The following is a 26,366-nucleotide window of genomic DNA, read 5'->3' as shown; positions in this document are numbered from 1 at the left end:
ATGAGTATGTCAGAAAGACTAGTGCTGAAATTAAGCTATTGGAGAAGAGACATGCAGAAAAGATGAGATTAAAGGAACAAAGAAGAAGTGAACAAGAGAAAAACATTGAAAGGAAGAAATCCGTTAAGGAAGCTAAGAAGCAGCGTAAACTTGCCAGAAGAGAACAAAGAAAACTAGACGAACAAAATGGAGAGACAAACATGCATCAAGATAGTGAAAGTGATAATGGTAGTGACAGTGAAGATGATGAGAATAATTACCAAGACGTTCCTGAAGATATCGATAGTGACTTATTTAGCGAAGTTGAAGAGTAGTGACAAGTAACTGGCACAATATATATTATATTATATTATAATTTAAGTAACCATTTTAAATTTATACCTTGATAATCATTATAGAAATTATTTTTAGAGAATTCTGTATATCTTAAATTATATATCTATGCCTTGAAATTTAATATTATGTCTTGATATTATGGTCAAAGTCATAGACCATCTGTGATAGCTTGTTTAACTTAGTAAATGGCATCATGCAATGGACAAAAGTTCGCATTAGGTGGAATTTTGCCTTGAGATTCTTTCGTTTTTTGTATTTTCTTTTTCATCCATGACTTTATGCAAGTATAATGAAACACACAAAGGCATTCCAGTCTTGCAATCTTTTCTCCAGGTTCCATCGTTTCGAAACATATTGGGCATTCATCTTCATCTTCTGAGGATTTCTTAGTTTTATTGTCTCGTACCCTAAACACTAACATTCTATTTTTATATTTATTTCTAAAAGACAATGGATTACCGTCCTCATTATTTCCTAAGTTTTGATGCTGCTGTGATTTAGAAGCATTTTGAATACACTCATCTAGGTGAGTAGTCCTATCTAATTCATTTTCGTAATTCATTAAATCATAATAACAGATCGGGCAATGATCTTCATCATTAGTTTCTATTTCACGGATAGTACTTATATTTTTATTAGAGCCCACAGTTGGACTTGAATTTACTTCAGTGTTAGTTACTGGGTCATTTGTTGTAAGAATAGCGTTGTTTGAATATTCACTCTCTATATTTTGTTCAGAAACCTCGTTGTTCTCAACTTCATTGTTGTTACCTGTATCCAGCGTTGATATATCTTCTCCCAACTCATCATCTTGTAACCGAGATGTGGTAAAAATCTCACCATTTGGAGTTAGTAACAGTTTATTCGACAGAAGACTTCTGTAACAATGTATACATGTTCTATATGGAGCTAACTCTTTTTCATTTGGCCATCTCTTTATCACTTTGACAATATTTGGTTGGTAATTCACAAATCTATTAGAGCAGTCAGCACAGAAAATGCAACCGCAGCATCTACAATGATGCTTACGATTAACAAATGTAAACCTCGAATTACAATTGAGGCAGTTCTGTATATCCGCATCAGGTTGCCAATGAGCAAAATTATTTATAAACCTAGTATTGATCTCTGTATCACTATCGGATGTCATTACCTATCAGTTGTATTTAGATCGATCTTATATGGAGCTATACATCTATTATAGCACACTTTTTTAAACCTAACCAAGGGAAACCAAAATTTAATCGCCTGATTGACAATAGTAATGTCTAACAGTGATACCAAATAAATTATGCTATTCGGCTATTGAATAACTAAGTTATAAAGAACTCTACGTTTTCTTATCTCACGTCTAAGTATACGTTTTATAATTTATGATTTTTTGAAAATCTGCGATGACCTCTTCAATCTTCGGTATGAATATTTTCGTTAAGCTATAAAATAATATGCAAACACTCTCTGTGTACAAGGGAAGAAATGTTGTAGGGTTAAGTATTAACAATATATATTACAAATAAAATGATTATTCGTTAATATGTTAAGGGAGCTACAGTTAGGACTAATTGAGGATTCCGGAAAAATGCTGTTTGATTAAGTATTATATATTTACTTATAAAACTTTTTGAGAAACTATCTCGTGTCTTTACGATTATTCTCATGAATGGAGCAAGTGTCATGTGCAATTTTATCTGCTGATATTATTAGTTTATGTATTTTTAGGAAGAGCCTTTGTCGATTCTATCGTTTATTTTTATCCTGGATATTAACTCAGACCATAACATGAGTCTTGAGGCCTCTATTTGTTCGTTTATTAATTTTTGTAAAATATTAAAGTCATGACAATTTAACATAATGTGTGTCACTTTTGGCATTGCGAAACCCGGTTTCTTCTTAAAATCAAAACCTGTCACAACATCTATATACTTTAAATTATCAGATCTGACAGTTTCTTTATTATATTTTTTAATTAGATTTCGTACGTTGATATTGGATTCCCTCATATATAAATTTAGTAACTTAAATCCATCTGGAACGATATCAAGATCAAAAATTTCAACATTGTTATATTGTCCTTTATAGCATAGTGGATCAGGATTGACTCCCTTTATGCCATTGATATAGGTATAATGTATGGGTAGCTTGGGAGTTTTAGATACTTGGTCGATTGAATATAATTCACTTATGGAATATTGGTGGTATTTGCTCTCTCTTTTGCTCTTGAGTAATGTGAACTTTTTAAGTTTTCTTGGCTCTTCATTTCGTTTGATCGAATACCCTAATATACTCCAATTTTGTCTACTCTTTAGAATTGTTACATCAGATCTCCAATATATCAATTCAGATATCGTCTGTGAATTCAAAGTATAGGTAAATGAACCTATTGGATTGGAACCCATTTTTAGAAATTGTAAAGTTTTCAACTGACTAGGTAAAATAAAATTTTTGGATTTGTAAAATCCTTTATATGTTGATGGTAGTTCATAATTTTGTCTAGTTAAATGCCTCATTAACAAATCATTGTTAAAACTAAATTTAGAATGCTCCAGATTTAATTTCTTGATGGTCTTTTTAAAATATTGATAACTGCGAAATGATAAAGTCTTGAATATGGGGTTAAAATCACTTACATTAAAGTATCTATAACAAAGATTGGGTAGGTAACGGGGTGATATATCACTTATAATTTGGGTTTCTATATCTATACCTACCACATAATTAAAACATTGGTCCTTATTTAAGAAATGTTTGTCACAAGAAAATATTCCAATGGGTTCATCTATATTATATCGTGAGATCATACTACTTTCTTCTATTGAAACAATAGGGTCGATCACATATATATGTCTATGTTGAAACAGTAGTTCTATCCAAAATACAGGTTTCAATAAATCAGAATCAAAACGATTTGGAACTATGCTAAGATCGTTATCAATCATGGACACAGCATTGCTATAATTTGTATCAAAATCATGTGTTGGCAGCGCAAAGCATATTCTTAATGAGTATGAATATTTGTCTTTTAATAAGTTCTTTAAAATGATCACAAAAAAGAACACTAAGTAGTCTCGATTACACATTTTATTTTTTGCCATTTCCCTTATATTCTCAGATAGATTGTCGATTAAAGGTCTGCTACCATAGTATAATTGTTCATTGTCCAACACATGATTAAATTTTTTATTTACAGAACAGCCAGAATTTCTAATTAGATAATCCAGTCTATAATGGTTTTGTCTAAACCCATTGCTGTTAATCTTATAATTTGATCTAAACCACAAAACAGCTCCCAACAATAAAGTTCGTAATCTATCATTTTGAGCATTTGAATCTTGCTTTGCTAAACAGTCAAACTTCTTTCCTATTATTTTTGGGATCGATCTCTTAAGTCTTCGATTTAGTCTTTCATCCAAGCAAAGTTTAGAACGTTCTTTCAATGTTCTCAGAAAAAAAGGTATTTCTATGATGTTTAAACCATACTTTAATTTCTTGAGTTTAGTCACTTGCTTTTTAGCTCGTTTAGGCCTGGAACCAATGAATTTATCAGTTGAAATACTTATGTTTAAGATCTGACTCTTTGACACTCCAGATTGCTCATCAAATTTGCTCACCAATGGAACATCTTCCCAATTAACTTCCTCGTCAAATTCCAAGTCATCGTCTTCATTATCTGATTCGTAATCATCTAAGACATCTTCAACTTGAAGGTTCGATGCGTTATCTATTGCACTGTGGTTTTCTTCTTCTATGGAGTCAACTTCTTCATATGGTCGCTTCATTGTATTGAGACAGCATTATTCATTTTATCTGGTTGTCAGATATGTTGCTTTCTAAATCGATCACTTATCTCTCTATTTAGCAAAGCACATAAATTTAAATAAACGTTCTTTTTAAAAATTGAAGTTAGGTAGGTTGATGCTGAATAATTGTATGAAATCGTATTTGAATATTGACGATGAGGTAACATATACGAAGTGTATATGCATATAAGCAATCACATAACATAGTGGATGAACCAAATACCATGAGTTTGACAAAATCATCATGGGCTATTACTGATACTATCAATCCTAAAGTGCTTCATGATTTTCAGAGTATAATTGGTTCTAAACTGTCAACTTCACATATCCAAAGTAACAATAAATTTTTGATGCCAGGATCGCATCTGTTGTACTTTAATTCATCTTATTCGAAGTTGGATAAGGATGGGTACTTCAATTCCCAAACGCCGTCGATGTTACTCGATAAGCCTGATTTAACGTTTAGAAGAAGACTTTGGTCAAAAGGTGACATCACATTCAAGCAACAACTGAAATTTGGCTCTGTTTATACATGTACTGAGAAGGTCAAGCACTGCAAAAGAATCAAAGATAATTATTATGTTGGGATCGAGAGACTGATACGACCTTACAATTGTTCTGCTAATACTGAAAGTAGTGACAATTCTGACTATTGTATCAAAGAGACGAGGTGGCTAACATACACTAATTTGCCACCTGTAATATATAAAGTAAATAGAGGTGTTGATAAAAATCTTTTGAAACGTATAGGGGAATTCCAATTTGAAGATATCGATATTCTGCGATATGGTCAATTAACATTAAACCCACATCGGATTCATTGGGATAAGAATTACAGTTGTAGTGTTGAGAAATACGACAACATCATAGCGCAGGGTCCATTGATCGTTCAGGCATTAATAGATATATTTAACAAACATTTTACAAACCTTCAATTCCAGATCAAAAGCATTAAATATAAGAACGTCAACAATCTCTATCCGGACACTAGAGCTCTTGTATCTTTGGAGAAAGCTGAGGATGACGTGTTTAACTTGTATCTGACAGATGAAAAATGGTTACCTTATATGCAGCAATGACAATAAACGTATGAAACTTTATAAGATTATATAGATTGTGAATGAATATTCTTATACTATTGTGTATTCCTGCAGGTTAACATGAATCTCTTTTTCAGATCCTTAAGAACATGGGGAATTGTTCATATTTGAAAAAAGTAGAAGCATAAAAAAACTTTGAATATTGCAAAACTTAAGAATGGATTGACGTTAGCTGACAGGAAATTCACAAGAGTGGTAAGGAGACAATTCAGTATGCTCAGAAATGTGCCATTATGTATGAGGGCCTGTTCCCGTAGGACAATTCTGAAGACGTCAATTGTGCAATTTGCGATCGAACCACTTGCTGTTAAAAGAGGCTACCATAGCAAAGAGTACCTGGAGAGACAAAAACTACTTGAAGAGATGCAATCTCCGTATAGAATAATCCGATGGGGTGCCATTGCACGCTCTAGAGAGTTCAAGAAGGGTCTCACCAAGTACCTTATTGGGCTGTATGCGATATTCCTTGCGTTTGGTGTTAATCGAATGAACAAATTGTATTCTAAAGAACAAGAGATAGAAGCATTGAAAGAGAAGAAGTCGAATGGAGACCTGAACGACTTCGAGACCGTTAAATTGAAATCTTTGACTGAACCAACGAAAATGCGTACGCGGGACATTACGAAACTGCAGAAGTACCATGATCTGATTGAACAAAACACCGGACGTGAGTTCAATGGCAACGAATTTGCGAGCGACAAGTTCGACGAGATTGCACACAATCCACACATCCAGCCTGCAAGGGACACCACCGCCTTCTACGACGATAAGGCGGAAGATTACGATGCAGACGTCAATTTTGAAGAGAAGATGATATTCATGGGACGCCGTCGCAAATGGTTGATGAGACATTGCCGTGGCGATGTGCTGGAAGTGTCCTGTGGCACGGGCCGTAATATCAAATACTTAAATGCGGAGAAGATCAATTCGATCACGTATATCGATGGGTCCCAGAAGATGATTGAAATTGCACGTAACAAGTTCCACGAATACTTCCCCAATTTCAAAAAAGTAGCCTTTGTGTGCGGTAGAGCTGAAGACCTGAACGCACTGAATAAAGACAAAGGCAGGGAGATGCTGTATGACACCATAGTAGAGACATTTGGCCTGTGCTCGCACACAGACCCGGTGGAAGCGCTAAACAATTTCAGTAAATTACTGAAACCAGGCGGACGCATCGTGCTGTTGGAGCATGGGCGTGGTTCATACGACTTCATCAACAAGATACTGGACACCAAAGCAGAAAGACGTCTGCACACATGGGGATGCAGGTGGAACCTTGACATTGGCGAACTGCTGGATGACTCGGACCTTGATATTGTCCTGGAGAAAAGAGTCCACCTAGGGACAACATGGTGTGTCGTTGCCAAGAAGAAAAACGACACGCCCCACGCAGAAGAAATAACCTTCGTCGACAAATACATTCGATCAGGTCTGAAAACAAAAGTAGAAGGCATGGACAAGAAATAGCGGCCATGTCCATGTCCATCGCCATCGCCATCCTCGACAACAACACCAACTGTAAATATGCAACCTCTCGCTGTGGTGGTGGTGACTGTCACGGTGACTGATCCGACGTCGTCGCGATGAGTAATACCGCCTCATTGCGCGGGCGGTCGCGTGATCAGTAATGATGACTGATCGCTGCTGCTGGGGAACTCCCGCAGCGCAACGACGTCGTCGTATTAGTCAGAGCGTGTGTTCCGTCAAGGGGCGGCCGGCGGCACGGGGAGTGGGGTGCTTATCAATATGGTGGCGGTTAAATTCATCTAAGTCTATTTAAATTTTGTATATAAGAAGAACATGTTATTATTTTATCATTCGTATTGCCGTCCTTAGTTCTGTCTTGGTGCATAGATGTGCACCAGAGCGCGCAGCTTATTAGACTTGGCGGTTTGAAGTTGTCTGTTATCCATATCCTTCTATTCAGATCTCCGAAGGTCTACTCCCCCCCCCCCCACACACACACACGCACCACTGTTCGTGGGTGGGCTTTTTTACTGAATTTGTTTGTTATCCCGTGTTATATACCCCTACTCTTTCTTTTGCAAAAAGAGATATCGTTGCGTCTGTTGAAACGATGGTCGCTTTCACTATCTATTCCGTCTAGTTTTGTTGCAAAACCTGGCACATCCAAGAATAAAACAAACAAGCATGGAGAAGGTCGCTAACTGCACTCCTTTCTATTCGTACGGAACCCCTGCCTATAGCGACATCGACGATACTCACGCCGGTACCGAGGACTCGCTGGAAAATACTCTATTGGATCTGACTCTAGAGAACGTTCTGTATATCAACGGCGTTGTGGACACTGTATTTGCAGTTAATGCAAAGTTCAATGGCAAGCACGCTGTCAGCAAGAAGAAACTGAAACTGTTCCTCAAAGAGATCGTAAGAAGGACTAACTCAAAAAATATCAATGTCACCACAATAAACCATGCAATTCACTATCTGAAGGCGTTCTACTCACAGCTCGAGGAACACGACTGCGCTCGCGCTGCAATGGACAGACCACTGTTCACGTTTTGCATCAAGAGAATGTTCATCATGTGTTTGGTGTTGGCAAATAAGTTTCTCGTAGATGAGAATTACGTGCTGTCGACGTGGAGCTTGATTACTGCTTCCTCTTTGAAAGATTTGAAAATTATGGAAACGTATGTATTGAAGACACTCGATTATAATTTATTCTACAGCGCATCCACACAACCAATGCAAAGCAAAAGATCATTGGACTCGTCAGTAAGTATTGACTTCCATTCCATGTTAAACACAAAGAAAATACATTCGTAGACAAAATAAAAAAATACATCTCTACATAGAACAAAATAAAAAATGCGTATCGTTATTCTTTCTATTTATATAGCAAACCGTTCAAAAACTCATTGGACGGAATTGTGTAATACATAAGCAATGGCGTGACAAAGCCTAACATACATCCCAGAACTTTCTCAAAAAATGTGTGATAATAAATTGCAGTGATCCAAAGTAATCCAAACCAAACCATAATAACACCAACAATCAAGCCAATCATAACTGTAAACACCACATTCAACTCAACCTCAAAACTCTCGCTCTCCATCCTCTTATGCAATTTATACAACTCACACCATAGAATCAGACTGATGGTGATTAAAAAACAGAAATGGCCACTGATATCGAATCCACCTTCCCACTTGCCCTTATTTGAACGACATGTCTCTGAAAATGTCGTTCCACTTCCATCGTCACAAGAACCACCACTTAGTACAAATAATGTGTCAATGGCAAAAAAAATCACAAATAAAGAGGCACTCTTAACACAATATTTGAAGAAATATTGCTTGAATAGGTAGTAGTTCGCTCTTTGTGTATATTGGCACACTCTCGAATGCAACCCCACCGGCACATCAGCACTGGTAGGTAATAGTTCTTTAGAATTTACCGTCTCAAAATGTAAATGCAGATAGAACACTAGACAAAACAACAGAAACCAGACAAGATTACCATTGTATGCAAAAATTTGATTGATTGTATTCTTGGAGTTTAAGAAATAAAAACTGGTCTTATGGTACTCTAGCGTTTCTGTTCCTAGTATCAAATGCAAAAACTCACCAAAGAGTAAAACAAATATGTACGATATGCTGATTGCGAATAATGGGAAGTGATTCTTCTGAAGATGTCTCAATTTTTCAATAGCATGTTGCATTTTTCAAACTGGCTATAGATATACACAATAACAATAATAATGTCGTATCTGTATCCCCTGCTCTCTGGCCAATATATACGCTTGGTATAACTACCAAAAACCTCTATACCTGCTTGTAGTTTTTCCACCCCATCGAATTGGAACTTAAAATGTATCTCGTAATTAAGGTTTTTAAAATATGCAAGTTTATTTCCAATCTCGTTTAGCGGATACTTTCCAGTCCTCAATGCAAGCGAGATGTCATACAGTAACGTTTTTCCAGTAAAACTACTTTTCTGTTCAATTCACTTACTAAACAAGTATAAATATATATGTGGTCTCTATTCAAGTTGTAGTTTCATGTCGACAATTTGGTTGTCCAACAAAATTTGAGATCAACAACCAAGAATTGAACAAAGAGAGTAATGGCTATTGAGTTCTATTCTGAACAAATTGGTTTACCGAAAACCGACCCAAAATCATGGAGGTTACGTACAGATGAACTAGGTAGAGAGAGTTGGGAATATTTGAAGGAAGGGGAAGTGGATTTAAATGATGAACAATCGACCTACACTAAATGGTTATTGCAAGTCCCAGATTTTCCAGCTCCAAACCCAGCCATAAATAGTGAATCTGCAAATTTCAAAGCTGAAAATGCATGTCACAATGGTGCATCTTTCTACAAATTATTGCAGGATCCGACCTCAGGGATGTTTCCTTGCCAATATAAGGGCCCAATGTTCATGGCCATTGGTTATATTGCCGTCAATTACATCGCTGGCATTGAAATCCCTGATCATGAAAGAATTGAAATGATAAGATATATTGTGAACACTTCGCATCCTGTCGATGGAGGATGGGGTTTACACTCCGTCGATAAAAGTACTGTATTTGGTACTGCATTGAACTACGTTAACTTACGTCTATTGGGTTTATCAAAAGATCATCCAGTATGTGTGAAAGCAAGAGACACTCTGATGAGATTAGGTGGTGCAATCGGTGCACCACATTGGGGTAAGATTTGGTTAAGTGCCTTGAATCTATACAAATGGGAAGGTGTTAATCCTGCTCCACCTGAAACATGGTTATTACCATATTCTCTACCAATCCATCCGGGTAGATGGTGGGTTCACACTAGAGGTGTTTATATTCCCGTTAGTTATCTTTCTTTGACAAAGTATACTTGTGAATTAACACCCTTATTAGCTGAAATAAGAACTGAAATTTATACAAAAGATTTTGAGAGTATCGATTTTTCCAAACACAGAAATACAGTTTGCGGTGTTGATCTTTACTACCCACATTCTAAACTATTGGATGTTGCCAATGATTGTTTAGTATTCTATGAAAACTATCTTAGACCAGAATGGGTATATGAAAAGTCAAGAAAATCTGTCTACGAATTAATTAAAAAAGAAATTGAAAATACTGATTACCTTTGTATTGCACCAGTTAACCAAGCGTTCTGTGCTTTGGTGACTCTTATTGAAGAAGGAAAGAATTCTAAACAATTTGAAAGATTCCAATACAGAATGAAAGATGCTTTATTCCATGGTCCTCAAGGTATGACAGTCATGGGTACAAATGGTACTCAGGTTTGGGATTGTGCTTTCTTTATTCAATATTATTTTGTAGCCGGTTTAGCTGAAAAACCTGAATTTTACGATGCAATTTCAGCTGCGTACAAGTTTTTATGCCGCTCTCAATTTGATACAGAATGTGAACCTGGAAGCTTTAGAGATAAAAGGGTAGGTGCTTGGGGTTTTTCTACCAAAACGCAAGGTTACACAGTATCTGATTGTACTGCTGAATCTATTAAAGCTATCATTATGGTTCGAAATTCTCCAACATTTGCAAAAATTCATAATGAATTTTCTGATGAAAGACTCTACAAAGGTATTGATATATTGATGAGCTTACAAAACTTGGGCTCATTTGAATACGGTTCATTTGCAACTTATGAAAAAATTAAAGCGCCATTATTTATGGAAGCATTGAACCCAGCAGAAGTGTTTGGTAACATCATGGTTGAATATCCGTACGTTGAATGTACCGATTCCTCAGTCTTGGGTTTAACTTATTTCCATAAACATTATGACTATAAAAAAGAGGAAATTTCTAAGCGTATTAAGCTTGCCATTGATTATATTAAGTCATGTCAACAAAAAGATGGCAGTTGGTATGGTTGCTGGGGTATTTGCTTTACATATGCTGGTATGTTTGCAATGGAAGCGTTAGAAACTGTTGGTGAAAACTACAAAAACTCGGAAGTAGTTCGTAAAGGTTGTGACTTTTTAGTGAAAAAGCAAATGGAAGATGGTGGATGGAGTGAATCTATGAAATCTAGTGAATTACACACTTACGTTTCAAGCGAAAGATCTTTGGTTGTTCAAACTGCATGGGTTTTAATAGCTTTATTATTGGCTAAATATCCGCATAAGGATGTTATTGATAGAGGTATTCAACTTTTGAAGAGCAGGCAACAACCATCAGGTGAATGGAAATTTGAAGAAGTGGAAGGTGTTTTTAATCATTCCTGTGCAATTGAATACCAAAGTTATAGATTTTTGTTCCCAATTAAAGCATTAGGCTTATATGTTAAAAATTATGGCAATGATTCCATCTGAGACTATATCCCTTGTTAAATTAATAACTTTAATATTAATAAATAAAAAATCTTATATTTTATTATATTACTACAAAAACATAGTTAGAGTTTATATTTTAAGTTCAAGTAGATTCTGGATTTGTAGTGGTATCATATACTAACTTATATTATTGTCTACTTTAAATTTTTCCCAATTTTTACTCAAGATGCTAAATATATTTTCTGCTAACATTCTGGATTCAGTGTCAAGATTACTTGGTAATTTATCCGGATGTGTTTTGGCAACAGCTTTCAGGTATGTTATTTTAACTTTCTTTGGCATAACTAAGTCAGAACTTGCAACCTCATTCCATTGAGTCCACGTTATTATTCTTTGTAATCTACTTAATAAGTGACGAATATCATCATCTTTTCCGGCAATCCATGCATTGACTTTTTGTTCAACTACATCATATAGGGCTTCCTTTTCTTCTTCATATTTCTCAGTTCTTTTATTTTGTTCTTGGATTTTCTTTAAATTTCCTGAGGAAGTTGATTGAGTATTGACAATGTTTTTTGTTTGCGAAGTCTTGGTTTCAGCTGTTGTAGCAACTAGTTTTTTGAGAGGTTTATTGTGTGTCTCTGGGTTCAATACTTTCTGGCACCTTAACTTACCAGCCATAATCTTTTCATTAAATATATTATTTTCAATTAAAAGTTGATATGAATCATATGCTTGTTGATAGTTTTCTATAAATTCAAAGGCTTCTGCACGTCTTGCTACTAACTTGGACCATATTTCCTTATAAGTTTTGGAGGGTTCTGAGTTTTGAATAACATTATCCCATAATTTGCTTTCTTTTGGAAAAAGATCAAGAGCAGAAGTGGATATTGTTATCATTGACGTATAGTCACCTGTTTTAAGAAGAGATGCAAGCAAATTGGAAGACGCAATTATCCTTAAAGGATGCAATTTTGATAAACTATTTAAAGATTTCTCGTATTGTTCGGTAGCAGATACGTAATCACCTTTCTTAAAGTACTCAGTACCACGATCTTTAAATTCATTATAACCTGATAATTCGATTTGATTGATAGAGATAACCGGGATACATTCTTGCCCTGATGATGATATGGAAACATTGGCGGGGCTACTTAAATCTTCATTTCCAAAATCTAGTAATGTGTTATCTTGTATTCTTTCATCATTAGGTTTTTGTCTTTCAGTAATACGTGGTGGAATGTTCGTAAAAGATTCTCCAATTACTATGTTTTCTTCAAAACTATCTAACAAATCACCTTCGAGTTCATTTGAAGTTAAATCGGCAGGAGATTTCTGTTTATGAGTTATTCCATGTTCTATGCTATCACTTATACTGATTGAGTTAGACAGAGAATTAGACATAGAGTTTCTAGAATAAGATGTAGAGTTTCTAGAATTAGATGTAGAGTTTCTAGAATTAGATGTAGAATTTTCAGAATTAGAATAACCTCTATGCGTACTAGAGCTAAAATCGGTATTTCTAAACAACCTATCATCTTCATCATGGTTTACAGTCCAATCGTCTATTAATTGTTTACTTTTACCTATTATGCTTGAAAAAAGACCACCTCCTGATGAATTATTTGTTCCTGAGTTTGCAATAGGAGTTCCTCTTCTATTTGATGAACTTGAAAATCTTTGTGCAGCTTGTTGTCTTGAAGCAACTGTATCATAAAGGATTCCGTGTTCGAACGATTTGATAGCTTCATCTATTGATAATCCCAATGACATCAGTTTCGCTATTTCCATATCTTTGACCTCATCGACGATAACTTCGTTTTTGGAGCTAGACTGAGCCTCTGCATTTGTCTTTGAAGGCATCACTTCTTGATTGCAGTGAGATGGAGAAGGTGTGAAATCAAACATGTCCATTATATCATCTAAATCGTCCCTCTCGCCCTGATCTGTTCCTTTAAACGTATTCGTAGTTACAGATGGTTTTGAAGGACCAAACAGATCGTCGAAATCATCCAATAAATTCTTGTTGTTGTTTATAACATTAGATGGTACAGAGGTGCTCTTATTCAACATGTCGACGTTCTTTGCCTTTGGTTGCAATACATCTAGATTTGAATTTTTAACATTGGAGCTACTATTCAATAATTCATTCATTGAGAGATTTCTACTGGTGGTATTAGATTGCGCTGTCCCTGAATTTTCCCTCTCATTTGGCCCTGTCTTGAACGATGTCAATAAATCAGCAAAAGGGTCCGCCATTGTTCAATCAAAACTATTTTGGTTATTTTTGAAAGAGGGTATTTACCAATAAGCAAGAAATTACATATTGTGTATTCAATAATAAACTATAGCATTCAAGCGATTCCTTTAATATATAATTAATTTTCAGTTTTAATTTATAGAAGGTATACTGATTCGAAAAATTCGGGCCTTACAATTTCCGATAGAGAAGCATCATATTTAGGAATGCTCATCTGATTATTACATAAACAGCCGTGAATATATAAGTATGCAAAGAGTATTAAAGTATATATACAACATTATATTAAAATGCCTAAAATATATATTTGGCTATTGATGCAAAGGGTTTTGTAGTGATATACATATATGATTTAGACATAATCAAAGTGGTCCATTTCTCTTTCCTGAAGCCTCTAAATTGAACTGTAAATTATTATTATAATTCTCTGAAAGTTTACCCATTATTTCTAAATTTTTATTTTTTGATTTATATCTATTAAAGTTGTATTCAAAATAGTGACACTTTTGATTTAGTCGTTCTATATTCTTTATAATTCTATCTAAAATATTAATCTGTTCTTGCTCATAAGGATTATTCATTTCTTCGCCCGCCATTGTATATACTGTTGTGGTAATTGATTGATCTAGCAAGAAGGATCAAATATATCTGTAACTATTTTGCTCGACTATAGTTGTGTGTTAACACCTCTATATATATATATATATATATATATATGTATATATGCATATATTATCTACGCGTATTTTAAATTATGTATATTTACTTTAGCGTAGTATTAGTTCAGATCACAAACACAACACAACTGAATTTCCAACCCGGGTAACCCAATAACGTAACTTGTTCTTTTTTAAAGGAAGGTAATAGCGAATACGAAATGTTCCACTTTTTTGTGTTTTTCATATTACATCGACTAAAAAGGTAATGGAGAATTTATTAATATAATTTCTCGAGTCTCGAAATCTCATGAATCTTAAATTGAGTAAAATTGCAATACTTTTTGGTGTTCTATTACAGATATTTGCTTTTTCCCATAGTTAACATAATTTTAATACGAGAAACGGAACCGCGGAAGTAGGATGTCCTTTTTCCAGAGATGAGATCTGGATTTTAAATTTCGATAAATATTTCGAAATTTTCATGTTTGTGGTGTGTTTTCTTCTTTTGGTTCTCTCTAATTTTTGCACTCTCGAAGCAAAGAGAGTGAAATAAGTCGTAATTTTTGTAATTCTGGTAACTTTTGTGTTGGCTTAGAATAAAGATAGTTAGTGGTAAATGGCTTAACTTTCATTGTATGGGCACTCTTCTATATTATTGAACTCAAAATTACTCAATGTTATCATAATAACAGATGTCTTGTAGGTTGCTATGTCTCTTGCTTAGTGGATCATATATGCAGCATTTTATGACATGTGAAAAGGCAAACAGATAACTATAAATTATGCATATGTTATCATGGGTACATAGTAATGTATATGTATGTATATGTTATGTATATTTATTTTTATATATGTATTTGAGATGAGAAATGCGTACGCATAACTTTATTCTCTCATCGCATTTTTGAGTGTGTTCGCTTAATTCTATAAGGCGTTACTAGTAATCGCAATATCGGAATCAGATTATATCTAAATGTTATAATTGCATCTTTAAAATAACATAACTTTGTATGTTTATCTTTATATAAAAAAATATGTATTTCATTACTGTTGAGTTGCTAATGGTGCTTAACTGGTTTAACACAAAATAAAACACTCTTACATTGGCATAAAGTTCAGCGCATGACTCTGTATACATCGAGGTCGAAGTTATTGAATGTTATCTAGTTGCATCCAAAATAGATCAAGAATTGTATAAATTGCAGAAAATATTGTGTCGAATTATTTGTTTTGTTTGTGTGCTTTTTGAAAAAGAAACAATAGATATATAATTCCTACGCAAGATGGAATCAATTGATATCCAAAATCGATCGTTCGTTGTTCGTTGGTTAAAATGTTCAGTAAATGACGTTATCAATTACCAAATTAAACCATTGAAAAAATCAATTGATGTAAGTATCTACAAAAAGGTTACAAATAACAATGAGGATAATGAACAAGGCAATATATATAATGAACACATAAGTGGTAATATGTCGAACCCGAACATTCATATCATTAATGATATAAAGGATGCATACAATAAACCTATTACTCCTACTACGAACTCCTCCCAAGTTAAAAAAGACGATAGCATACATAAACCATCAGATAATAATAATATAAGTTCAAGAGATCATAGTGGGTCGACAGTCAGTGCTTTCAGTAACAATGATAGTAACTCAAGTTTAAACGAATTGAATCAAAGCAATGCATCAAGACCTCGTAGATCATTAAGTTTAAATAACATTACGCATCAGTCAAAAACATTGTCATTAAGTGAAAAATTAACCAAAGAAGGTTATACGTTAGTTAAAAATATTGGTCATGTTCAAGGGAATTTTTTAGTTCAAGATAGTATTAAAGTGGTAACGAAATCGACAAATAAGGATTTCTATTTTATATTTGTATTCAATAATACGCTGTCAAAAAATATTAAGAAGAAAATTTTGTTTAATATGTCATTACAATCAGTTAAAAAAGAGAAATTTGTTCCTATTAGCTCTCCAGTCATTCCAATAGATTCTCGCACCAGTTTAACGGGGAAACAAACTTTGAATCAGGCAGGATCAACTTTAAATTCGGAAATAGCCATCACAGTTGGTCAAGGAAGATATCTACAAGGTTATTTATTAAAGAAGAGGAGAAAAAGATTACAGGGTTTTAAAAAAAGATTTTTTTCACTGGACTTCAAATATGGAACATTGTCATATTATATGAACGATCATAATCAATCATTCAGAGGTGAAATTTTGGTGAACTTATCGACAGTCAGTGCGAATAAAAAGGATAAACTAATTATAATAGATTCGGGTATGGAAATTTGGGCTTTGAAAGCCACCTCTTTGACCTCTTGGGAAGCATGGGTCACTGCATTCCAGTCTTGTTTTGAAAATGAAAAGAAACAGACTGATATTACGATGAGAGATGCATCGAAGAGAGACTCGAGAACTGAAAAGGTTTCTGATTTGCATGATTATGAAAGATGTGAGTTCAATACAAGATTGAGGAACCAAAATATAAAACATGAGAGAGCTCTGAATCAAGCGTCCATTGTACGGGATAATTTACTATGGAAACAGGTAACAGAAATAAAAGACAGGTTAGGAAAATGCAAGAATGATTCAAAATTATACGTAAAGATAAAAGATAATGATCCTAAAATCTCAAATAAAGATAAAACCAATAATCTATTCCAAGACATACAGAAAATAGAAAGTTTAGTTAACAAGTTGGTAGAAGATATCCGTGACCATGACTTAAATTTCAATGAGACTATTCAAAGAAGATCCTCTATCGAAACAAATAAATCCTCAGTTTCTCTAGATAAGTTATCAGCAATTTCAGCTTTTAGCGATGACGTATTTTTTGATGCCGAAGATATTGGTAATAGAGTTATTATGTTGCCTGATGAACAAATAGAAATGGATCATGAGATACCAATTAAGAGTACAGATTTAACAAAGCATAATTCGAAATATGGTGATGATGAAGACGAAGATGATGAGGAGGACGAGGACGAGGACACTGATGTAAATAAATATAACCAGGATTCTTTAAGTGATGAGGACTCGATTAGGGAACACTCCGAGTTATTCTCTTTCAATGCTGTGGGGTCCTCACAAAAGAAAGATAGCATTAATTCAGAAGATAATTTGTACCCTCTGCCCTTGAAAAAAAAAATTAATCGTCGTAATGACATATCCATATCCTCTACCTCTCCCCCAAGTTTATTATCATTTCTAAGGAAAAATGTCGGTAAAGATTTAAGCTCAGTGGCTATGCCCATTAGTGCAAATGAACCTCATTCTATTTTACAAACATTAGCAGAATCTTTTGAATATGCAGACATTCTTTCCAATATATCAACAACAGATTCTACGTTTCAACCCTTATCTATTGTATCTGCATTTGCAGTATCAGCATTATCTATTTATAGAGATAAAACCAGAGTGCTAAGAAAACCATTCAATCCATTGTTAGGTGAAACATTTGAGTATATTAGTGATACAAAACAATTTAGGTTAATCTCAGAGAAAGTATCACATAAGCCTCAAATATTTGTTTTCCATGTAGAACATAAAGATTGGGAATGCAACTATACTGTTTCTCCTGTTCAAACCTTTTGGGGTAAGTCTGTTGAGTTAAATAATGAAGGTATTGTGAAGCTTGAATTAAAAAATTCCGGTGAAGTGTTAGAATGGGCCCAACCTACTGCTATGCTAAAGAACTTGCTTGCAGGTGAAAAATATATTGAACCTATAAATGAATTTAAAATTCTATCTTCAAAAGGTGGTTATGCAAAAGTTCTTTTCCGGGGTTCTAGTATGTTTGGAGGCAGATCTGAAGAATTGACTGCTACTATTGTTCCTTCATCGAAGGATCCAAATTACTCAAAAGAAACTATTACTGGTAAGTGGACCGAATCGTTGGTTGATAAAAGAAGCAATGAATTTTTATGGAAGGTTGAAGAACTACTTTCTGATTCTAAGAAAAAATATGGCTTTACAAAGTTTGCTGCGAATCTAAATGAAATTACTACTATAGAAGAAGGATTTTTACCTCCGACTGATTCAAGATTAAGACCAGACATGAGAGCCTACGAAAATGGTGAATTAGATAAGGCTGAAACTTTAAAGCTGGAATTGGAGAAAATACAACGTGATAGGAGAACTGATAGGAACGATGTTAAACCTAAATTCTTTAAGAAGATATCAGAAAAAGAATGGGCTTTCATTCAAGGAGAAGACAGTTATTGGGAAAGACGTAAGCGCGGAGATTGGAGTGGTATTGACGCATTGTGGTAATATTAATTACATTTATAGATTCATATCTGAATATATTTATACATTAAAATTTAATTTAGTCATCTTTAATTAAATAAGAATATAATGACATTTTATTAGATGACAATACTTTCAATATAATCTTTTAAAGTTATTTTGTTTTCTAAGGAAACAAACTTTTTTAAATGTTTAGCTAAGAACCAAAACTATTGCTGTTAATTTTAAGAGTGGTAATATTCCAGCTTATATCTTCTGTAAAAACAATACCCTCTTATCTCTATATTTATATATATTCATATATATCCATCTACATTCTAAGATTTAACTCCCCAATTCGATTTGATTACTACTGTTTTATTGTCATTCCTTTTCCAAAATTCAATTAAGGTTATTGCAGTTTTCACTGATGCATCTTCTTGAATAAAATGGCCCGAATCTTGGAATACAACTAGTTGGTATTTACCTTGCATCTGTCCAACAATCAGTTGTTTATCTAGGTTATCATTTCCTGCCAAAATTAACAATTTACAAGTAGGAAGAGAGACAAATTCATGAGATAAATTTACAAACCAAGTATTCCAGAACTTTTTAAAATCTTGTAAATTAGATAATCTAGCTACTTTCCCATTTTTCGTCATCCTAAATAATGCTGGAACTGATATTTCTGCACTTTCCTTCGATTGTGGCATATTATTTTTAACACTCCATCTAATAGCTTCATCAAAACTATTAAACATGCTAGGTGTCCTATGCAAGAAATCTTGAACATTATCAAGGGCAAAAATGGCTGCTTCTTCAACTATATCTAGCATAGTAATACCGACGATCTGTTTCTGTATATTTGGAATTAGTTTTGAATATGCAAATGTGCATATAGAACCTCCTAAGGAGTGACCTACTAGTATAAATGACTTTTTTTCTTCTGTGATGTCTTGTAAATAATTTCTGTTGAAGGCCTCTATCAGTGATGTGAAATCGTCAGTGAAATCATTCAAATTGTATTCTAGTTGTGTTTTTGGAGCCAGAGGTTCAGTTTTACCATGTCCCCTAGCATCGAATGCCATAATTGCACACCTACCCTCTAACTTTATAAAAATATCTCTAGCCAAAGTTGCAAAAGTTAATGCTGAAGATCCTGCCCCATGATGCAAGATAAAAATTGGTATTGAAAGACTATCCATTTTTAAAGGTAGTTTATAGTAAAAATTGATCTTTATATTTCTTTTTTTATTTACGAAGATGTTATTAAAATCAAAATATTCTTTCCAAGAAGGCAGATCTTCTGGAAAGAAGTTAGGCAAAGATTTATCTTCTAATGCAAAATTCTCATCGGTTGCATTTAACTTAGTAAATGATTTCAACGGACTAATATTGTTAGGTGTGTCGTTCTCATCTTGATTATCGTCATTTAGATCATCAATATTACCCAAATATTTTAGTAGCAATTTTCTGCGAACGTCGTCACTCATGTTTCTCAATGATGTTTAATTTATATGATATCTTTTATTGTATCGTGTAGTAACATCCTGTCAATATATATTATATCATTCACACATGAACCATGAACTGGTCTCTTTTAATTCCTAACATTCAATTTGTAAAGGAGAATGAGTTATTTGGATATCTCGAAATTTTTGTTACTAAGAGATGTAGCATAACTTCCGCGAGAGTGATATCGAAGTAATGAATTATTTATAAGGGAATATCATTAACATGGAGTAACGATATCAATGTTTTGGATGTTTGTATATTCAATATAGTATAATTATTAACACATTTGATTTTTGATCCTTTGAAAAAAATTTGTAAATTAAAATGGGCTTATTGCCATCTTTGGCAAATATATTTTTCTTAATTATACTTTAAAATATACTTTATATATCTACAACAAGATAGACAGTAACTATGCTATTATTTAAGTCAATTAACGGTTTATGTATAAATGTTTGATTTAGTAATAATGTGAAATATCTAATTCTTCATACCATGTTCGAACTTTTCAAAAGGTCCACATATTTGTTTGGAATTAGGCCAACTTTACCTTCTTTGTTTTTAATTTTCAACCAGTTAGAAATTCCATTATCTGATAAGTATCCTTCAACAATTGAAACTATATCGTTTTTCTTTAGGGTATACCCTAACCTAAGATCCTCAGGAATGTAATCATATTTAAGTATTGCGAAGCCATTAATTTTTTTGAAATCAGAGTCTTTTAGTGACTTTATATAATTGAGCTGCTTCAGATTGATATGTCGTTTAATAAGGATTGGAATCGCTATCAATGCTACTATAGTATACATAAATGGTCTTAAAGGGATGCTACTAGTTAAAATATCTTTTTTATACTCCTGGTATTTAATCTTTTCATCATTATTTTCATTAGAAATATCATCTAGTTCGTACTGTTTTGATGGAAGCTCAAAATTATTGTCCTCATCTGATGTAATACAAGTTGCCGTTATAGTACCATGCTCGAGTTTGCCATTGAGCAAGACTGATCGTATTTTTCGGAGCAACTTTCTTATTTTAAATATATCAAATGCAGAAGCAAATGTTTCTTTAAGCATTCCAAATTGTTCTGCCACAGATATCAGTGAAAAAAATGAATTATGCGTAGCCATATATGTAGATTCTAACATTTGAGCAAAACTAGTGAACGTTCCCACAATATTTTCCAATAATCGAAAGGTGGCTTGGGTAGATTCGGTTATATTATTTTGTTGTGAGGTATTATTATATGGATAACTATATGAGTGGCTATACATTCCTCCATACCTTGAACCATTAAGGGATCTGTAATCCATCCCGTAGCCATCATTAGTAAAATATCCATTATTATTTGAAAATGGGCTATTATAATTGCTTAAGCCGACATTATTGTTATATGGTGGATTCATTGAGTTCATGCTACCGATCACAAAACCAGGATTTAAGGGTCCTGTGCTATTATTTGCAATGATTGGTCCTACATCTGTATTATCATACTCTGTGTATCCATTGTCCTTACGATTTTCTGGTAAATGTTGTATCACATTATCACCAGATACTCCCTCTTCCCATGGCTTCCTTCTAAGAGACTCGCCAGTAACACTTGTCATAACTTGAAAAGTTCTCTCGAATACAAATTAATGCTAAGAGACGTTTTTTAGTCCTCTGTTTAATTACTTCGTGATCGGATTAAGATGCATAATCGTTTTTATGAATGTACTTGAGCATCACATAATGTTCCTTTATCGATCATCACTATAAACCTCGTTAGTGTTTCCAAAGCATTAATATTTAAGTCATGGGTAGCAAATCCATCTTTCGTTATTACTTCCAAGGTACTTTATTTTTTTCATTTTTCAAGCTTTGCATCAAAAATGAACATGAAGTACTAGAAACTTTAAGATAATTATACAAAAAATTGTAATAAATGAGAACCAATAACATCCTAAATAGTTCATGTCTACTGGTAATAAGAATATATTTACGCTAAACATTATTAAATATTTTTAATTTGAATATTGTTTTTTTATTTTGAGCTTAATGTTAAATCCAGTCTTTTGAGTATTATGGAGATCAAATCTTGTATTTGCGTCGCATGTCAGCCTTTTAGTGTGGAACTCAAATAATTTATCTGTATTATAATTATAAGTTACCTCATTCATTGAAATACTGTTCGAGTAGCTATTCACTTCTCTATCTGAGTCTGAACTTAGTGATTCTTCAATTAGTTTTAGTTCATCGTTAGTTATTTTTTCCAATTTCTGATGACTGTGCTTCGAAATATTCATAATATCATTCATTAAATTACATTTGTCTGATTCATTGAAATCGTTTGCGTATTTCGTAATACGGTCTTTATATACACTCAATTTCCAAGATAACTCATTTATTTTTCGGCCCAGTTGTCTATGATCCACATGTCTATAATCATTATCTAGATATAAATTTGAGCTGTCGTTATCTCGTTGATACAATGTATCGTAAATATTATCTTCTAATTGGTGTGTCATATCTAGTAATCCATTTCCTTCCACTCTAATGTACTCAATCTCATTTTCCAATGACTGTATTCTGTTCAGTAAAGCCTGAGTTTCATAATTTTTCTGTACTGTCGTTCGACTATATTTTTCTTCTTCTTGGTTAGATAATTTTAACTTGTCTATAAAGGTTATATTATCATGTTCATAAAAATCATCTAGTTCTGAATGTATCAAAGTGGTGGTGGGCGATGTAGGTGAAAACGAAAAACCTTGTTTTGGACCCTCGAATGCGCTGTTGTATATTGGTAATTTCTGTGTATCATCTTTTTTACTAAAAATGTTGCTTTTAAATTCTGTATTGTTTATGTTATCATCGGTTATATTCCACAATGAATCAAAGAATGATATTGGAGTATTGTTAATTTTCTTTTGATGTAGTACTTCAGTTAAAATGGGTGAAATTAAAGATGTAGCTGAATTTGTATTATTCTTAGACTTATTATTCATTTTCATATTGTTATTGAAGTTATTATTTTTATTATTGACATGTGTAAATTTGTTATTAAAGTTAATTGTTCGGTGCTTCACTTTAAAAAGATCCTTTAAGAAATCAACACCAGATGTCTTAAACGTTTGCATATTACATTCTAATTGAGACTGTCGTAAATTTCGCTCTCTTGTAAGATGGGATAATTTTGATAACGATGTCTTAAATTCTACACACGCTTTTGATTCTCTGGTCGTCTCATGGTCAGTTTTTAAGGAGTTTATATTTGAATTTGATTTTTTTCTAACTGATTGGACGTTATTCGAAGGTTGTCCTCCATTGAGTCCAATTTTATTTGTAGAGTAACCATTAGCCATAGTCGTCGTATGCCTGAATTCATAAATAAAATTAAATCAAAACCTCTACAAGTTTAAACAGCCTATCATGCATCAGTTTGAGCTTATAATGCTGTGCTCAATTATCTATTAATATATATGTGTATATATATATATATGATACCAATACTATTTTTAAAATTCTTAGCAATAAACAAAATAGTCCAATGAATTATGTATGTGATACCAGAATAAATAAATATTATCAAATAAAGCAATTAGTTAAAAAAAAGATTACATTCAATTACTATTAATCTTCAAATATTTAAATCTTTACATGCCAACATTAAAAAAATTATAATGAATAACTTTTGTGACCTTATATCATTTCAAAAGATAATCGAATCTTTATGTGGAAGTGACATTAAAAGTATAAAAATTACAAATAATTCCTACCTATATACATGCTATATGTAAAAAATAATGAAATTGTTTAATCTATGTTTTGCATTGGATATCAATGGAACCTAAATAATAGTCTCAGAGCACATTATATTTATTATAACTATAATCGAGTTATCTTTATTACAATATATTACCGATTGAATCTATAATGATTATTATTATTTTATGCCTTAATCATAGACCTCTTAAATTGAATGTGGGGAAGCTACAAAAGAAATAGAGCGCGAACTAATATAAAAATGACGATTGTTTAAACACACAAGGGTTATTTAAGTATAATATATAGAAACTGTATAAGGAGATATAAATAGTACTGAAACTGAATCTGTACCAGCGGTACTCTATGCTCTATGGAATGAGGTCTTCAAATGTTAAACTATGGTATCAATTGGTTGTTAACCAAAGATCCGTGAGAAATACACATATATTTCACAGTAAGAAGAAATTAGATAAACATGATGTAGAAACCTTACCTAGTAGTGAATTGTTGCAAGAACTTGGGTTTGTTAAACAAGTTAGAAGTGGAATATTACAATGGTTACCATTAGGGTTGAAATCTTTGAGGAAAATTGAAAATATTGTTCATACTCATATGAGAGATATTGGAGCTGTTGAGGTATCATTAAGTTCTTTATCTCCAAAAGATGTCTGGATGAAGACAAATAGATGGTCCAACACGGAGTTATTTAAATTGAGAGACTCGAGAGGTGCTGACTACTGTTTATCACCTACCTGTGAAGAAGATATTACAACTTTAATGAACAATTATATAACAAGTTATAAGGATATGCCTATCACGGTTTATCAAATGACAAGGAAATATAGAGATGAGAAGAGACCTCGTGGTGGCTCATTAAGAAGTAGAGAATTCTTAATGAAGGATGCATATTCCTTCAGTTCTAATAAGACCGAAGCTTTGAAGATTTTTGAAGAAATGAACACAGCTTACAGCAACATTTTTAAAGAAATAAAAATTCCATATACTAGTGCATGGGCGGAATCGGGTGATATTGGTGGGGATTTGAGCAAAGAATATCATTATAAACATAACAAAGGCGAAGATCTATTACTAACCTGTGATCAATGTCATGAATCTTTTAATATTGAAAGATGCGAATCATTTCCAACAAATGATAATAAAGCAGTGAAAGACGTCAGTGTAAAATATTCCCTATCTAAAGATAATAGTACTTTAATAGCATTTTACTATCCAAAGAGTAGAAATTTAAATATCTACTTGGCAAGCAAGGCTGTAGAGAAGGATATAGATATGACGCTAACTAAGAATCTCAATAATGATGAAATCTTAAAAAAATTCCATGAACATAAACCAGAACCTATGTTTGCGAGGGTCATAAGAGTGATGGACTGTAGACTGGATCATACCTCTGACTTCCCTGATTTTCCGCTCAAACATTATTCTAAACAAAATTTTGCACACATTGATAATATTTCAATAGTTGATGCAATGGAAAATGAAGAATGTGGTGCATGTGAAGAAGGTATTTTGAAAAGTGCTCGCAGTATCGAAGTGGGACATACATTCCACCTAGGCACGAAGTATACAAAAGCATTAGGTGCAACGTTCTCAGATGCAAATAATAAAAACACTAATTTTATTGAAATGGGATGCTACGGAATAGGTATCAGTAGATTATTTGGCGCTATTGCAGAAATATCAAAAGATAACAAGGGATTTAGATGGCCCGCATCAATTAGCCCTTATAAAGTCAGCTTCTGCACACCGGTTGCTTCAAAGGGAGAAAATATTATAAATCAGAAGATAGATATATTGAAAAAAGAGTTAGAAAATTCAGCACAGTTTAATAATGAAGTTTTAAATTCATTCAATGAGAAAATAAGCTTAGGCCAAAAGATCCAATTATCACAACTAATAGGTATTCCATTAATTGTGATTGCAGGACCTAACAATTGGCCAAATGTGGAAATTGAAGTCAGGGGAAGGAGATGGTCAGGAGAAGAGAGTTGGAAACAGAAATATGCTCAATATAAAGATGAGTATGGATGGAGTTTTTTAGTAGATTCCAATGGAGACATTGAAAAACATGTTGTGGACATAAAGAATCTGGAAAACGTCCTGGAATTTTTAATAAAAGACTTATAATATACGTGGTACATTTAACATCATTATATGACGCATACGCGAGTGTGTTTTATTCCTTGCAAATAAAGCAATAAAAGGATAAATAAATATCACAAATATATATATGTACATATATTTTTATTGAAGCACAAAATGGAAAGTTCATTATAATTTTACGTAAACGTTAAAGTATACAAGGTATATATAGATTGATAGGTAGATAGATGTTTAGATAGGCAACTACCGATTGCACATAAGTATTATGGCCTTCTATGAATTATATCAATGCATTATGTATTTGGTATTTTTTGATATATGATAATTTATGTATACAATGC

General features: G+C 33.2%; 15 protein-coding genes across 15 annotated transcripts; 7 read left to right on the top strand and 8 right to left on the bottom strand.

Annotated features, from left to right (window-relative positions):
- On the top strand, positions 1-314 carry TPHA0E01185 (uncharacterized protein; the record flags this gene model as incomplete). Its single annotated transcript, XM_003685599.2, has 1 exon — positions 1-314. A coding segment is annotated over one exon (314 nt), but the record flags the coding sequence as incomplete, so codon positions are not given.
- Positions 315-514: 200 nt separating this feature from the next.
- PIB1 (phosphatidylinositol-3-phosphate-binding ubiquitin-protein ligase) lies at positions 515-1,486 on the bottom strand (the record flags this gene model as incomplete). The annotated part of the gene is made up of 1 exon (XM_003685598.1): positions 515-1,486. One exon carries the CDS (start codon positions 1,484-1,486, stop codon positions 515-517), a length of 972 nt encoding a protein of 323 aa, XP_003685646.1.
- A 565-nt stretch (positions 1,487-2,051) lies between these two features.
- RAD34 (Rad34p) lies at positions 2,052-4,112 on the bottom strand (the record flags this gene model as incomplete). The annotated part of the gene is made up of 1 exon (XM_003685597.1): positions 2,052-4,112. One exon carries the CDS (start codon positions 4,110-4,112, stop codon positions 2,052-2,054), a length of 2,061 nt encoding a protein of 686 aa, XP_003685645.1.
- Positions 4,113-4,357: 245 nt separating this feature from the next.
- On the top strand, positions 4,358-5,212 carry HTD2 (hydroxyacyl-thioester dehydratase HTD2; the record flags this gene model as incomplete). Its single annotated transcript, XM_003685596.1, has 1 exon — positions 4,358-5,212. One exon carries the CDS (start codon positions 4,358-4,360, stop codon positions 5,210-5,212), a length of 855 nt encoding a protein of 284 aa, XP_003685644.1.
- Positions 5,213-5,446: 234 nt separating this feature from the next.
- Positions 5,447-6,703, top strand: OMS1 (putative RNA methyltransferase; the record flags this gene model as incomplete). Its single annotated transcript, XM_003685595.1, has 1 exon — positions 5,447-6,703. One exon carries the CDS (start codon positions 5,447-5,449, stop codon positions 6,701-6,703), a length of 1,257 nt encoding a protein of 418 aa, XP_003685643.1.
- Positions 6,704-7,387: 684 nt separating this feature from the next.
- TPHA0E01140 (cyclin family protein) lies at positions 7,388-8,023 on the top strand (the record flags this gene model as incomplete). The annotated part of the gene is made up of 1 exon (XM_003685594.1): positions 7,388-8,023. The coding sequence occupies one exon, from the start codon at positions 7,388-7,390 to the stop codon at positions 8,021-8,023; it is 636 nt and encodes a 211-aa protein (XP_003685642.1).
- Positions 8,024-8,084: 61 nt separating this feature from the next.
- On the bottom strand, positions 8,085-8,918 carry YFT2 (Yft2p; the record flags this gene model as incomplete). The annotated part of the gene is made up of 1 exon (XM_003685593.1): positions 8,085-8,918. The coding sequence occupies one exon, from the start codon at positions 8,916-8,918 to the stop codon at positions 8,085-8,087; it is 834 nt and encodes a 277-aa protein (XP_003685641.1).
- Positions 8,919-9,322: 404 nt separating this feature from the next.
- On the top strand, positions 9,323-11,524 carry ERG7 (lanosterol synthase ERG7; the record flags this gene model as incomplete). The annotated part of the gene is made up of 1 exon (XM_003685592.1): positions 9,323-11,524. One exon carries the CDS (start codon positions 9,323-9,325, stop codon positions 11,522-11,524), a length of 2,202 nt encoding a protein of 733 aa, XP_003685640.1.
- Positions 11,525-11,662: 138 nt separating this feature from the next.
- Positions 11,663-13,744, bottom strand: SWA2 (auxilin-like protein SWA2; the record flags this gene model as incomplete). Its single annotated transcript, XM_003685591.1, has 1 exon — positions 11,663-13,744. One exon carries the CDS (start codon positions 13,742-13,744, stop codon positions 11,663-11,665), a length of 2,082 nt encoding a protein of 693 aa, XP_003685639.1.
- Positions 13,745-14,107: 363 nt separating this feature from the next.
- DAD4 (Dad4p) lies at positions 14,108-14,341 on the bottom strand (the record flags this gene model as incomplete). The annotated part of the gene is made up of 1 exon (XM_003685590.1): positions 14,108-14,341. The coding sequence occupies one exon, from the start codon at positions 14,339-14,341 to the stop codon at positions 14,108-14,110; it is 234 nt and encodes a 77-aa protein (XP_003685638.1).
- Positions 14,342-15,687: 1,346 nt separating this feature from the next.
- Positions 15,688-18,690, top strand: OSH3 (oxysterol-binding protein related protein OSH3; the record flags this gene model as incomplete). The annotated part of the gene is made up of 1 exon (XM_003685589.1): positions 15,688-18,690. The coding sequence occupies one exon, from the start codon at positions 15,688-15,690 to the stop codon at positions 18,688-18,690; it is 3,003 nt and encodes a 1,000-aa protein (XP_003685637.1).
- A 293-nt stretch (positions 18,691-18,983) lies between these two features.
- PPE1 (phosphoprotein phosphatase methylesterase 1) lies at positions 18,984-20,138 on the bottom strand (the record flags this gene model as incomplete). The annotated part of the gene is made up of 1 exon (XM_003685588.1): positions 18,984-20,138. The coding sequence occupies one exon, from the start codon at positions 20,136-20,138 to the stop codon at positions 18,984-18,986; it is 1,155 nt and encodes a 384-aa protein (XP_003685636.1).
- Positions 20,139-20,648: 510 nt separating this feature from the next.
- Positions 20,649-21,767, bottom strand: TPHA0E01070 (peroxin-13 family protein; the record flags this gene model as incomplete). Its single annotated transcript, XM_003685587.1, has 1 exon — positions 20,649-21,767. One exon carries the CDS (start codon positions 21,765-21,767, stop codon positions 20,649-20,651), a length of 1,119 nt encoding a protein of 372 aa, XP_003685635.1.
- A 396-nt stretch (positions 21,768-22,163) lies between these two features.
- Positions 22,164-23,501, bottom strand: TPHA0E01060 (uncharacterized protein; the record flags this gene model as incomplete). Its single annotated transcript, XM_003685586.1, has 1 exon — positions 22,164-23,501. The coding sequence occupies one exon, from the start codon at positions 23,499-23,501 to the stop codon at positions 22,164-22,166; it is 1,338 nt and encodes a 445-aa protein (XP_003685634.1).
- A 766-nt stretch (positions 23,502-24,267) lies between these two features.
- AIM10 (putative proline--tRNA ligase AIM10) lies at positions 24,268-26,049 on the top strand (the record flags this gene model as incomplete). Its single annotated transcript, XM_003685585.1, has 1 exon — positions 24,268-26,049. One exon carries the CDS (start codon positions 24,268-24,270, stop codon positions 26,047-26,049), a length of 1,782 nt encoding a protein of 593 aa, XP_003685633.1.
- Between the last annotated feature and the right edge of the window lie 317 nt (positions 26,050-26,366).

This window comes from Tetrapisispora phaffii, chromosome 5 (genome assembly GCF_000236905.1).
Source record: "Tetrapisispora phaffii CBS 4417 chromosome 5, complete genome".
NCBI lineage: Eukaryota > Fungi > Ascomycota > Saccharomycetes > Saccharomycetales > Saccharomycetaceae > Tetrapisispora > Tetrapisispora phaffii.
The sequence above is the reverse complement of the archived record's forward strand: the minus strand, read 5'-3'. Positions and strand labels throughout refer to the sequence as shown.